Raw genomic sequence first — 14987 nt, 5'->3', positions numbered from 1 at the left:
GCAATCCCGCATCGCCAGCAATCAGCGCGAAAACGAAAGCGTTTTCCCCCATCCATTTTCATGAGAATGGCTGGGGTGAGAATGGCGTGACAAGTTAAAAAAATGCTTGCCTTCCTCTAGTCAGGAGAGCACTGTCGCCACTTAGTGGTCGGTAAAATAGATTATACACATTCTCTTGCTCCAATAGTGATCTCGAAGATGTAAAAGGGGTTGATTGATGTCCCACCGTCAAAAAAAAAAAATGTTTATGTAAGACGAGATAGCTCGTCTATGGCACTTAACCGCTGGATTATGTAAGACGAGATATCTCGGCTATGGCACTCAACGTGTTAACTGGATTTTATTTATAGACATACAGTATATTAGAGGGTGTTTTGTTGTTGGTGTAGGATCCAGTGTTCTTGATGAAAACACCCTGATTTAAATCCAGGATGATGTCCTTTTGCCTCGTTCAAAGCACATGCATCAAGGGTCTGATGTGCCACCTCACAACTCTAATGGCCATTGAAACATTTAATAATAACATACTTTATTGATTTCATTTAAGAATAAAAAAACATACTTTATTGATTCCTGTTGGGAAATATTATTTTTGCCTACTCCTGTGCACATGGAGGTCAGAGCACAGGATCAGCTAACAGCAGCATCCCTGGAGCTGATTGGGATTCAGTGTCTTACTCAAAGACCCCATTTACACCTGGTATTAAAATGTGATCTGTATCCGGGTAATTTATCTGGACAAGGCAAAAGACATGTTAATGCCAGGTGTAAACACATTGTGATCAGAATGTGATCAGATCTGCCTGACCACATCTGGAGGTAGTCTGGCTCACACTTCAGATCTTTAAACACCCCATTTACACCAGTTTATTTTAATGCGACCTATATCCAGATAACTTATCTAGATACAGGTCACATGTGAAGTGATAATACAGAAGATTTCAGTTTTCTTGTCTCTGACAACACCTATGGTCATATGGTCATGAGTAGTAATTGCAAATGAGATCCACACAGTGGCGCATATGTGACGTGAAGGTTTCTTTTCTTCTTCTTCTTAATACATTCAAGTTGGCCAGTGGGGGCAGTAATGCAACGCTTGGACACCAACCGCCACACATCTCAAAAGAAGAAGAAGTTGGTCAGCGGTGCTCATGGATCCCACTGGAGATGGCTATGACACGTGGGCGGCTGGGCGGTGTGTGTGTGTGTGCGTGGGGGAAATTTGAGCTGTCAAAAGGGAACAAAAGGCTCGCTCCTGGCCAATCCTGGCATTTGAATGCTGCATAGGCAGGTGCAGGGTGTGTTAAAAGAGGTGTCTTAAAGAGCGTCTCTACAGCTAGTTGCCAGGTGACTGCACGGTGCACCTGACCCTCTATTAGTTATGTGACCATGTCATGCTCCCTCAGCCTCCTAGCTAGCAACACTGTAACCTGGCAACATTGCTTCATGTTGGAGATGCAAAGACCACACTGACTCTATAACAGTTCCCATATCAGTGTTTGCTTTGTGTGTCAACTCTATTCTCACTAGTTCTTAACCTTCAGCATCCACACTCAGCCCACAGTTCATTGTCATAGAGCAGGGGTTCCCAAACTTTTCTGACCAAGTACCACTACGTACCAAACCAAATTTCCCAGGGACCACTTCCACTGCGTATACCCCCCCCATAAAATAAAATTGGCTGATTTAACCATGCAATAGCAGCAGATTAACTAAATAACAATATAAGGCTACTAGCTGGTTCAAAATGGACACCCACAGACACTCACACTCACACACACACACACACACCTGCCAACATTAGGCTGTGAAAAAGAGGACCCCTTTGAAAAAGTTTTTTTCCCTCGCCAAAATTTAGCCTAACTTTGGAGTGTTATTTAGCTACCTTCCTGACAAGCCAGCATGACATGGTTGGTACAAATTGATCCCTTAAGTCTTCTAGTTTCATATGATACCAGAAACTTCACTCTGGCTTTAAAACTGAGCCTGCTGCAGCCTCTGAAAGTAAATGTTCAAAATTGTGATGTTTCCCAAATATCGCGATATTTCCGAAAATCGGCCCAATACGGCAACTGCTCAGCAAGCAAGCATGTGTATGTAAAAACTGTTGTCTGTTAAAAAAAAATTAACAGACAACAGAGCCCCGCGGACCACCACCGTTTGGGAACCATTGTCATAGAGCATCTCCAGATTCTGCCTCTCGATGACAGCACAGATTAAAGTCTCTGGTATTTAGCTTTGAGAAATAATTTATTTCTCATGCTGCAGTGATTGACGTGCATAAGTGTATGCAGTAAGAAAAACATGAATTCTGTCTCAGGGAGGATTTTGCATTTCATGGACTTGTCTTACACCGTGCAATCCTGAATTACTTGATAAAATGTCAGCCTAGAAGCATCCAGACTTTTGCTAGAATGTCCTGTTTGTTTTTGGCGACACTGAGCTGTTGCAGAAAGTCAGGGATAAAGGACAGGATGGACTGATGAGAGAAAGACCAAAGGGGAGAGAGAGAGAGAGAGAGAGAGAGAGCATGGGAGAGGGTTGAGAAGCCTGGTTTTTGGTAATGGAGTTTGGCTCTATCTCTATCTGTCACTCTTTTTTCTTCCTTTTCCAAACTTTCATATTCCATACTTCCAATCAAGAAAAGCCCTATTCAGACAGGTACTAGTAATCTATTCAACGCTGCATACTTCCAACCAGGGAAAAAGTTTGTTAGAGTAAATATCTGCTCGCCAGCTCCGACAGCCAGTTTTCTCCTTTGAACCCGGGAAGAGCCGATGACCGTCATTCTGCATAATAATTAGCCATGTGCTTCTGTTTGTTTGGGAAGAGGTGTGGGGGCAGTCCCTCATATGATGATTGATCAGGCTCATACTTGTAGTGTTGCCAAGACACGGCAATAATTGCTGGCCTAATCTGATGGTGACCATCATGTGTAGTTTGATCCCGGCATTACAGCATGCTGCTATGAATGTCATCCATTTAAGTTCAGTTAAGTGAAGTTATACTTTATTTTTCCCCATTTGACCTATCCTCTACTACTAGGAACCTTCCTATAGTGTGGGAAGTGTGCAGCCGCAGTGCAGCGAGTTCTTTTGCCATTGCTTGGTCAGGGGCACTGACAGGAGTATTAACCCTAACATACCATACATGTCTTTGATTTCATCATCTTGTTATGATTTTGCTCTTCTGATGGATTTGAGCTTGCTCTTCCTGTGATTTGGCCGCCCACCCCCCCGCCTACACACACACACACACACACACACACACACACACACACCTGATGTGCAGTGAGATGAGCCTTCCGATTCTGTCCTGAATGCTGTCAAAACTGTCATTTATAATTGCCAATGCAGCCTCCATCCATTCTGGAAAATTGATTTGCGGGCATTTGCGATATCATTTTTACTTTACAAATTACAAAAATTGCACGGGATTATTACAAATTACTAGAGGTCCCCAGGTAATACTAGTAGAGCTGCAACTAACAATTATTTTCATTTTCGATTTATCTGTTGATTATTTTCGCGACTAACCGATTTGTCGTTTGGTCTATAAAATGTCACAAAATGGTGAAAAATGTTAACCGCTTTTCCCCCAAAGCACAAGATGACATCCTCCAATGCCTTCTTTTGTCCTGACCAACAGTCCACCACCACAAGATAATCAGTTCACTCTCATAGAACACTAAAGACCAGAAAATATTCACATTTATCAAGCTGAAACAAGATTATTTTTTTGTTTCTTAAAAACTGGTCTCAACATTTAATCTATTATTAAAAAAAAGTGACTGATTCATTTTCTGTCAATCGACTAATCGATTATCATTGCAGCTCTAAATGCTACTCTCGTGCAAACAGGGCGAAAGACAGACATGTCATCTGCTTTTGAACCACTCCTTTGACTTTCAGTCATGAAGAGTTTATCTCAAAGTTGATGTGGATACACCCTGCGTAACGGTAATGAATGATACCCCCCCTCTATTATCTTAGCCCAATAAGTCCACTTAGAGACAGAGAGCATGTACTGTAACAGAGGAGACATGGGTGGAGGTAGGGTGAGATTGAGGAGAGGAAGGAGGGACTGACTGAGGTTGGGGTTGTAGAGTGAATGTGAGGATATGTAAGGAAAGAGTCAGACACAGAGAAACAGATGAGCTAAAGAAATGGGGGGAGAAGGAGAAGGGCCAGACGGAATGACAGCAACGTGTTAGTGATCTTCTTTCTCTTATTCTAAGTATTCATATCCGTCTGTTTTGTAAAGATATGTGGTATTTTTGGCTGCATAAGAGAGAGGAGTTGGCTGGCTTTGTCATTGACTTTGGCAGAGGGCACTGATGTAGATGCCCTTCACTCTTTCCTTGATTTATTAAACGGAGCCCTCAAAGCTGTGTGTGTGTGTGTGTGTGTGTGTGTGTGTGTGTGTGTGTGTGTGTGTGTGTGTGTGTGTGTGTGTGTGTGTGTGTGTGTGTGTGTGTGTGTGTGTGTGTGTGTGTGTGTGTGTGTGTGTGTGCTTGTGTGCGTGCGCGTGCGCACGAGCTGTGTTTGTATTGTTTTATTGTTTCTATTGATTTTATGGTTTCTATTATTTTATTGTTTTTAACTATTGATTTATCTTTCCTTACTTTGTGCACTTTACTGGCCATTCGTGCACTTTATTCTACTACCTCACTCTACCGGTCGCTGCGTGTCTGCACTTTACTGATCGCTGTGCACTTTACGGATCGCTGTGCACTTTACTGATCGCTGTGCACTTTACCGATCGCTGTGCACTTTACGGATCGCTGTGCACTTTACGGATCGCTGTGCACTTTCGCTGTGCACTTTACAGATCGCTGTGCACTTACCGATCGCTGTGCACTTTATCGATCGATCGCTGTGCACTTTACCGATTGCTGTGCACTTTAATGCTACCTTGCACATTATCGGTCATTGTGTGCCACAAACAAGGTCTTTGATGTTTGATGTTTATTTAGCCTTTTATTTATTTTTAACTATAGGCATGTAACATAACATGCTACTTGTGTTGTTTCTTGTCAATGTTCTTATTTGTATGTCTATATGCTGCAACTCAATTTGCCCTTTGGGACACTAATAAACTTGAACTTGAACTTGAACTTGTGTGTGTGTGTGTGTGTGTGTGTGTTGGAGCCAGGCAAACGTGCCAGGAGTGATTGCCAAATGTGGCTGCATTGTGCTAGATAGACAGTCAGGGACAGAAGGAAAGTGAAGGTGTGTGTGTGTGTGTGTGTGTGTGTGTGTGTGTGTGTGTGTGTGTGTGTGTGTGTGTGTGTGTGTGTGTGTGTGTGTGTGTGTGTGTGTGTGTGTGTGTGTGTGTGTGTGTGTGTGTGTGTGTGTGTGTGTGTGTGCGTGCGCGCGCGTGCGTGCGTGTGTGTGCGCGCGCATGTGTGTGTGTGTGTGTGAGAGAGAGAGAGAGAGAGAGAGAGAGAGAGAGGGAGAGAGATGTAGGGAGAGATGTGCTGACAGGCAGACTTGGCAGGGAGGAGAGGACACTGGTGTCATCCCATCTCTCTTTTTCATCTGCTCTGTTGCTCTCGCCTCGCCGAATTCAGCACATAAACAGGTATCCTCTCTGTACCCCTCTCTCTCTCTCTCTCTCTCTCTCTCTCTGTCTCTTTTGGATTGTTTTTGCACCAGTCAGAGTGCAACAAGATGATTGCAACCACAGATTCCAATGGTATCAGTCTGATCACTCTATGACCAAAACTCACTGAACTAGCAGCCAAAGAAAAACAAAAAACACTTACTACCGCGGCAGCAATAGAACATCAATAGGACATACATAATTATACACAGTCTACCTTAGGTGCAGCTCTTGCCCCTTTCTCTCTCTCCCCCCCTCTCTCTCTCTCCCTCCCTCTCTCTCTCCTCCCCTCTCTCCCCCCCCTCTCTCTCTCCTCCCCTCTCTCCCCCCCTCTCTCTCTCCTCCCCTCTCTTTCTCTCTCTCTCTCTCTCTCGCCTCCCCTCTCTCTCCCCCCCCCTCTCTCTCTCCTCCCCCCCCCCCCCTCTCTCTCTCTCTCTCTCGCTCACACACATACACATATTGAATTTGCAGCAGTAGTGAGTGATACGCTGCTGATGTTGGAGTGGAGTCAGTTAGGTAGAGAACAGTCTGGAAGCATCGTTCTAATCTAAATTATTCACACACACGCCCTCCTAGCTGCATTACAGTGCTATGAACGTGTGTGTGTGTGTGTGTGAGGGAGAGAGAGAGAGAGAGAGATGCACACACGCGTGTGTCTAATGTATATGCATGTGTTTGAGTGTGTACTGTACTACTACACACTCAAACACACAGTGAAAGTGAGGCTGTCTCCAATTGTGCACTTAGAGAGAGGACTAAAAGAGAGAGAGAGAGAGAGAGAGAGTGTGTGTGTGTGTGTGTGTGTGTGTGTGTGTGTGTGTGTGTGTGTGTGTGTGTGTGTGTGTGCACCACTTACCCTATGATGGGTTGATGAAGGGTAGGGCAGTGTAATGCATTCCTTTGGTCGAGACCTCAGCTTACACACTTAGTCTGAAATATGACACCCTTTACAAAACAGGAAGATTATGATTATTAAAATTAAAAACACACAGAGGGTATGGAAACAAGCTGTTGAAGATATTAAAAACTATATCAAATGTAATGATTTGTGATGGTTCTGCTCTTTTGTCTTGAGATGAAATTAATTTGTATTATAAAACCATTAAACCCCAAACCTAATGTCCACTCACGCACTTTGAGGTGAGTTGCCGCTATTTACTAAGTGCATGTGAACGTGGAAATCAGATTATTGCCAGTTACCTGATTATTCTCAGTTATCCGTTTATTGTTTGCATGTAAACGCACTCAATGTGTTAAAAATAGAATGTATAACCTCCCCCATACGCACTCATTTTGAAGTCTAAATTAAGCACTTTGTAAACAAGGGAAGGAAAGCAAGGGAGGTACAGTATTATGGGAGAAGAAGAATTCCTGCATAACAGATCATACCCTACTCAGTCATTTCAATGTATCCCCCTCCTTCCATCTATTGCCTGGCTGAAAGCTGAATCACTCACATCACAGCGTTCGGATTTTGCAAATCTGTGGAAGCATTTTTCAATCCAAGGTGAAATAACACAGATATGATGCCGGTGTCGCTACAGGAGCTACTCGCCCTACAGATTCGGCTCACCCTACCGGATGTGATCGACTCGGGGTCCACAACTAACTAAATGGTAAATGGCCTGCATTTATATAGCGCTTTTATCCAAAGCGCTTTACAATCAGTAGGTAGTCTACATTCACCCATTCATACACCGATGGCGGCAGGCTGCCACGCAGGGTGCCTACACACCATCGGGAGCAAGGAGAGTTAAGTGTCTTGCCCAAGGACACAACGACAGCAGCTGGGAGGGAGCGGGGATCGAACCGCCAACCCTTGCGTAATTGGCCGACCCGCTCTACCTCCTGAGCTAAAGCCACTGTTAGGGAAAATTCAGATGAAATGCCTTGTTGATGCACCAATTAATGAGTTGCTCGTTGTAATGAATAAAGATTTGTTTATTCCAATTCTCAAAAACTCTGCAGAGTGTCACAACCTCCAAGTGTTGTGCCCCGAACATAAACATTACATCTCAGTTATACCCAGCCACCCCCCTGGCACAGATGAGGTGGCCGGTTCAATCCCACGGGATATTTTCCATGAAGACAAAATAAAAGCCTTGTTCTTACAACAAACTGAAACAGAAAATCCTCTCTACACCAGGAAGACAAAATAACACGTTATCCACTGTTCTCCAGCTGGGTTCCCCTCCTAAACAAAACAAACTGCTTCCCAGCCCATAAAGTTAAATAGCTTAAATTTATCCATGCATGTTAATTAGCTCATAACTAAACAGAGTCTACATTATTCAACAATCTAACAATAAGCAGTCAATCAATTATTTTACCCTCACACCACCCCTACAGACTGTTAGTTAGTTGTGGACCCCAACCCGATCAGATGACGTTCAACTCTAACCCTAACCCTGATTCATATTTTAATATCTATCATGTCTGATAATAACATCAGTAGCTTAGCTTGTTAGCTAATCTAAAGCTGTCGGGGCATTTTGCCCACGTTAACCCCACGTGCCCGACGTACCAGCCAATCACAATGCGTGCCCGAGTCGATCTTGTAGCCGAGCCACAATTGCACCGACACCGGTTTATAGTGGGACTTTCCATGCCCGCCCCATTCACTTCAATAGAACCGTCTCCAAAGTCAGCCTCAATGCAAAATTCAAACGCTGTGATGAGAGTGATGTCTCTTCCTTTACTTGCACACAGAGAGGAAGCAAAATGTAGCATTTCTGATCAACTATATCATATGTTATTTTTTAGGGCTTTAAAGCATGAATGACAGATGAAGAGATCTGGGAGGCGGGGCTATTTAAAAAACAACAACAAAAACATTCATATATAGCTCCCAATGCTCAGGCCTAATGACGCCCATGCAGAGAGCAGAGAGGGGCTGCAGCATGATAATAAAATATGAACGTTACACCAAAATGTATTTGAAAAAACACTGAATGTGTCAGGAGCTCGCAGCCAAGTTAAGTTGTGGACCAGTGATGTCATTTGTGCATGATGAATGACATCACTGGTCCACAGCTTAACTCAAGTCAACTCTCCTTTAATAAATCAGGCGCTAAACTGGAGAAACCAGTAATCAGTGCACCTCTGAGTAAAACCTGGCCTACTAGTGTCTTAAGATATCTTCTCTTTTCCTCTACTCTCTCTCTCTCTGCCCCCACAGCAACGGCCGGTCCAGCAGTCCGTGGCCTCCTCCCTGTGTCGGGAGTCCCATTGGAAGTGCCTCCTCCTGACCCTGCTGATGTACGGCTGCTTCGCCACGCTGGCCTGGTGCGCTCTGTGCCGCGTGCCCGTCCTGGGCTCCTCCTCCATCAGCCTGGGCGCTGACGACGACGCCACCTCGGCGGCCTACTACAACGACATCCTGCACTTAGAGAGTCCCTGTTCCAGCGGCTATGTCTACATCCCCCTGGCCTTCCTGGCCATGCTGTATGTGGTGTACCTGGTGGAGTGCTGGCACTGCTTCTCCAAGACTGCCCTGTTGGCCAATGCTGAGTTCCAGGTACGTGTCTAAAGGCTTTTCAGCTTTGAAGTCAGCAACGGGCCTGTGAGCGAGACTGTCCTGTATACAATCTGCCTATTTCACTTCCCACCCAATTCAGCCATGTTGTGTCCAAAAGGCAGGAAGTAACACAGGTGCAAGCAGAACACTGACGAGGGTTTCCAACTTCCAATCCATTTAGGTGTTCCAGGTGTACTTTTAATGTCTTGCTTGCACCTGTGTTACTTCCTGCCTTTTAGACACAAAATTGGGTGGGAAATTAAATAGGCTAATAGGTTGTAGATTTGAATTCCGCAACAGCCATGACAAAGTGTCCTTGAGCAAGATGTGGCAGCCCTATCTGCTTGGATGATAAGTAGTGTCGGCTGAATGCCTCAAATGAAAATGTTAAATTATTTATAAAATCACAACCCATATTGAGAAAGAATTGCACACATGCACAGCAGGTTGCTGTGGAGGCAGGGCACAGGATAATTATAATCCTACCTTCAAACAGCGATGTATTTGGTTCGGATTTTCGGCTTTGGTTCGGAGATTTCACATTTGATGAGAATGCCATTTTATTTTCAGTTTCCGCCTTGCGTGTGAAATTGTAGAAAGAAACAAGTGTCAGTTCTATGGAAATGAGGTGACCTGAGGGCACTAGTCTATCTTTGCTTGATTCTGCTCTGCTCAGTCTGAGGCGCTGCGTGCTGCTTTCTATTCATCTCAGCCCACTGCCAAAAACCTTCACAGCTTTTTGATGTTCTCCTCGACAGCTTTTAGGCCCTTAGCATGTGCTTAAAAACATGGCTCAAGGCAGCTCTGAACCAGGCTCACTTATCAATATAGCCATATGTTTGACAAACAATACATCCAAAAACATGAAACATGTACTGTGACAGTACCTCATAGACAGAACCTGGCAAGGTCTCACTTACAGCTTGCACTGCTTTATATAGTAACATTGCCGGATCCAGTATAGATTTGATTCTTTCTTTCTTTATCTACTGCTACTACCAGAACTCTAGATGCGGTTGTTGCATCTAGAGGTCGTAGACTAGCACATGCTTCCTCCAATAAATGTGCAGTCGCCAGCTGCTTCTTTTCACCTGACAGCGAGGCAGGTCGTAGCATGTGGGAGGATTACGCCAGTCCCCCCCCCCCCCCCCCAGTTCCCCTCCCTCGATCAGGCGCCCCGACCGACTGACCAGAGCAGCCAGTAGTGCATTGGCTTCCCACACACAGACACAGACAATTGTGTCTGTAGGAACATGTGACCAAGCTGGACTTGAACCCGGGTCTCCGCGGTGGTAGGCGAGTGCTTTTACAGTACCTCTACACCAGGGGTGCCCACACTTTTTCAGCTTGCGAGCTACTTTTAAAATGACCAAGTCAAAGTGAGCTACCAAGCATATTTATTTATATATATATACACTGAGTATACAGTGGAAAACAGTGGAACAGTGGAAAAACAGTGGAAAAACAGTGGAAACAGTGGAAAAACAGTGGAAAAACAGTGGAAACAGTGGAAAAACAGTAAAAAAAAAAAAAAAAAAAAAAAATTTTTTTTTTTTTTCTTCCTCAATGCCATGCGATCGACCACACTACCTTCGCGATCGACCGGTCGATCGCGATCGACGTATTGGGCACCCCTGCTCTACACTATCCACCGGGTGCCCCTGTAAAGCCTAATTTTAACAGTTCCGCTTAAATGGGTTAAACATATGCTTACTATGAGATATAAATGATTGATTGATTGATTGATTGATTGATTGTTGATTGATTGACACAGGAAGTGTACGAGCGTGTGCAGAGGCTTCAGCAGGCCACACCCTGCATCTGGTGGAAGGCCATCAGCTATCACTATGTGAGGAGGACCAGACAGGTGACAAGGTACCGCAACGGAGATGCATATACTACCACACAGGTGAGGGGAACTATATTTAACACACACACACACACACACACACACACACACACACACACACACACACACACACTCTCTTGCTTTCACTCTATTCTTCATTGCATTTTATTTTCTACTGTATATTAGGCTGTAATGTTAGGTTTTCTTTCTCAAACCTCCTATGCTCCTCCCTCCGTTGCCCTCTGCCCCTCCCTTCCCTCCACAGGTTTACCATGAGCGGGTGAACACCCATGCCTCCAGTTCGGAGTTTGACTACGCCCGCTACGGTGTCAAAGATGTATCCAAGGAGCTGCTGGACCTGCAGCTGCATCCCGCTGTGCGCCTTCGCTTCACCAAGTGTTTCAGGTTAGAGAAACACACGCTGGTCACCACAACGTGAATTGCTGGGGGAGTTTTCCCTACTTGATTTTTAACAAAGGTGGCCGGGGTTAAGCAAGCACCATGCCCTTAAAGCCCTGCCTCCGGTCAGTTTTCCTACAGTTGGTGTGGTATTTCAAACTAAGGTTCTCAACGCTGCTGTATAGTCGCTATACTCCGTAGCTTTGCTGTAGCCGTATTATTGCTGAGATATCAACAACCGGGCTACTGTGATGAGCAACAACAGAAAAAAAAATCAATCCACAACCTATGCTATTTAGGCTGTGAAAAGGGGGAGACTTGTGGGTACCCATTGAACCCATTTTCATTCAGATATCTTGAGGTGAGAGGTCAAGGGACCTCTTTGAAATAGGTTTTCCCTTGGCAAAATGTTGCCTACCTTTGGAGCGTTATTTATCCCCCTTACAACAAGATAAGCATGACAGACCAGTACCTTCACTCTAGATTTAAAAATGATCCCGCTGCAGCCATTTGATTGCCTGTGGAAATCAAGTGTTGGCAGACCACTCGCAGCCCACTTGCACTACCGCCACCACCCACCAGTGGGCGGCGCACACTTTGGGTATCACTGAATCAATAGATGGGGCACCACTCGAGAAAGTGGAGGAGTTTCAATATTTGTGTCTCTGGCTTGATTCTCAACTTTCTCTTATATTGACTCAGTGATGGAAGAAAAATAAATGGATTAATATGTCGCTCTAACAAATGTTTCACCCTACAGATCAGGGAAATCATTAATTCACAGTTGATATGACCAATACATGGTAACAATGCAAATATTGTCTATCAGAAATACCTCAGAAACAAATCTCCATCGTCTCAATGTAGAATAGTCTGTCGATTTGTTTTGAGGTGTCCTTATAGAACCCATGACTGTCACATGTATGAGTCGCTATTAAATTGGCTAACACCTCAATCTAGAAGACATTTGCAATGGTTGCGATTTATTTTTGAAATGTATTTCCTTCCATTACCCTTACTTTTTTTCATATAGATCAGCATATAGTCTAAGCCAGCCACATTGAGTATCCTTTTTCCTTCATTCCTAGAATTTCCAAAGAAATTGGACAATGTGCCTTTAAATGTAAAGCTCTACTGTATCTGACTGCCATCTCTCTTTACCTATCTTCAAACAACCTGCTCTTGCTTCTAATTATACTTGAGATATGGAAATAATTTGTTCCTGATGTCTATTGTACTGTATATAGCTTTATATGTGTATGTGTATGTGTATTATTGTGTATGTGTATGTGTATGTGTATGTGTATGTGTATGTGTATGTGTATGTGTATGTGTATGTGTATGTGTATGTGTATGTGTATGTGTATGTGTATGTGTATGTGTATGTGTATACATTGTATGTATTTTGCATTCTTAGAGGAATTAGTGGGTGAGGGAGTGGCTAGGCCTGAGAGAGCCTTTTTTGTATGTGTGTTGTACTGTATGTAGTGTTTTTTGTTTTGTTGTTTTTCTGTATAGTTGTGTTAAGGACCCCCTTGAAAATGAGATGGTTCATCTCAAGGGGTTTATCCGTCTAATAAATTGCCACCTCTGTTATTTTGGGTAAAAGAGGTAAAAGAAGTAATTTTCTTCCTCTTCAGCTTCTCCAGTGCACGTGCTGAGGCTGCCTACCTCACCCAGGTAAGCTATGGTAAAAGCTATAGCTAAACATATCGAATATAGCTCTGTGTTTCTATTTTATTGTCTTCTGTCTATGGTGACACAGCTGATGTGTCGTTGTTGTTCTTCTTGTCCATTCTGCACTCTCCAGCGTGCACGGTTCTTCGGGGAGAACGAGGGCCTCGACGACTACATGGAGGCCAGGGAGGGAATGCACCTGAAGAACGTGGATTTCCGGGAGCACATCCTGGCGTTCCCAGATCCCACTCGCCAGCCGTGGTATTCCAGGCACAGGGTCTTCTGGCTGGCGTCAGCTTTCCTCCTATCGTGGCCTCTGCGCGTCGTGTCAGAATATCGCACGGCATTTGTCCACTACCACGTGGAGAAGCTGTTCGGGGAGGACGAGGAGAGCGGAGGAGGAGGTGGCGGAGGAGGCGGGAGAGGGGATGGGAGTCAGGGAGTGACTGAGAATGGAATCCACGGAGGGGGGATTGGGATTGGCGTGGGGCTAAACGGGTCGAGCTACAGAGCCATCTCTCGGGTCAACACAGTGGACATGACAGAATTGGAGTGGCACATCCGCTGTAACCAGCAAATGGTCCCCAGCTACTCCGAAGCTCTCCTCATGGACTTGGACGCGAGTGGGGGGTCCATCCCCACCACCACCACCACCCCCGTCTCCGGACCTCCGGGCGTCACCCCGGGCCAGGGGGTCACCCCGGCTCCTCTGGCCCTGCCCGTGGTCTTCAACTCAGCGTACCTCCTCCAGAGCTGCCCGCGGTGCCGGAGGACCACGTCGAGTTCCAGCCTGCCTTCCAGGCTGAGGGCCCCGACGGGAACCACGGCCCTGCTGAACGCCACCGTGGCCGGGATGAGGGCAGCGGGGCAGGGAGGCAGAGGAGGAGGCAGGCTGGTGCTGAGTCGGAGCGGGTTCTCGCTGGGGAGACTCGCAGGCGGGCGTCGGGCCAGCCTGTTTCACTCCCGAAGCATGGGCGGAGGTCTGGGAGGAAGAGGGGAGGACGGAGGAGGAAGCGGAGGAGGAAGCGGAAGTGGGGGAGGAGGAGGAGGAGGAGGAGGCGGAGGGTTCCTAGGGTTAGGGTCGAGACAGGACGACGAGGAGAGCAGGGGCGTGCTGGAAGGAGAGGGGGACGAGGACGAGGAACAGGAGGAGGAGAGGGGGAGGGGAACCGGGGAGAGGGACGAAGCAGCAGAGCAAGAGGGCGGAGAGGGGGGCGAGGTGAGGGAGGGCGAGAGGGACCGGCCTCCGCCCTACCAGGACGCCTTCTTCTTCCCCGTTCTCATCGTGCACGGAGAGGAGAGCTGCCACGCCGGAGACGACATGTGACGGACAGAAACATCAACACATTCAGAGCGAGAGAGCAATAAGTACGGGCAGAGGGCGAGGGGGATGAACAGTCAAAGAGTGGATCACAGAGGAACAGGCAGACGTGAGAGTCTGAAGGGAGAGAAAATAGACCCCAAACTAAACAACAAGCCAAGGAATGACAGAAGCACCAGGCGGAAATAAATGGAGTGGTTGACAGAATACCGACCCAAGTAGAGAGAGAAGAAAGCCCAAAGATAGCCTGAAGAAAGCCCTACATAGACGAGGCGGGAGGCAGTAGAAAGAAGAGTGAATCTGTGGATAGAGTAAGCAGGGAAGAAGATAAGGCAAGAAGGGGAGAAGAAACGGACAGAAAAGGCCACCACACAGACAGCAAATGGACTGTCGGTGAGACGGAAGAGATTTGAACAGATGCAGTGTATAAATAGCAGGGAAGCATGCTGGTTCAAAGCGAGCTGAGGGCTGATAGGCAGTGCAGGAGCACGATAAGATAGAATCACAGAGATTGAGAGAAGGCAAGAAAATACCTACAGTGGTAGACTTTGTTATACTGTTAACGTGTGTGTGTGAGAGAGAGAGAGAGAGAGAGAGAGAGAGAGAGAGTGTGTCTGTGT

The 14987-nt window shown here is 45.9% G+C and overlaps 1 protein-coding gene across 1 annotated transcript in view; it reads left to right on the top strand.

Moving 5' to 3' along the window:
• The window catches only part of LOC310779928 (transmembrane protein 151A), a gene marked incomplete at both ends in the record, with an annotated part of 26661 nt that extends 12288 nt beyond the window's left edge, over positions 1-14373 (top strand). Inside the window, 5 exons of the mRNA XM_083640447.1 lie at positions 8783-9121; positions 10896-11030; positions 11236-11375; positions 13010-13049; positions 13180-14373. Coding sequence (XP_083496573.1) covers positions 8783-9121; positions 10896-11030; positions 11236-11375; positions 13010-13049; positions 13180-14373 — 1848 coding nt within the window. The remainder of the gene's footprint in view (positions 1-8782; positions 9122-10895; positions 11031-11235; positions 11376-13009; positions 13050-13179) is intronic.
• Positions 14374-14987: the final 614 nt, after the last annotated feature.

Source organism: Poromitra crassiceps (assembly GCF_964638095.1).
Source record: "Poromitra crassiceps genome assembly, chromosome: 7".
Lineage (NCBI taxonomy): Eukaryota > Metazoa > Chordata > Actinopteri > Beryciformes > Melamphaidae > Poromitra > Poromitra crassiceps.
The sequence above is the reverse complement of the archived record's forward strand: the minus strand, read 5'-3'. Positions and strand labels throughout refer to the sequence as shown.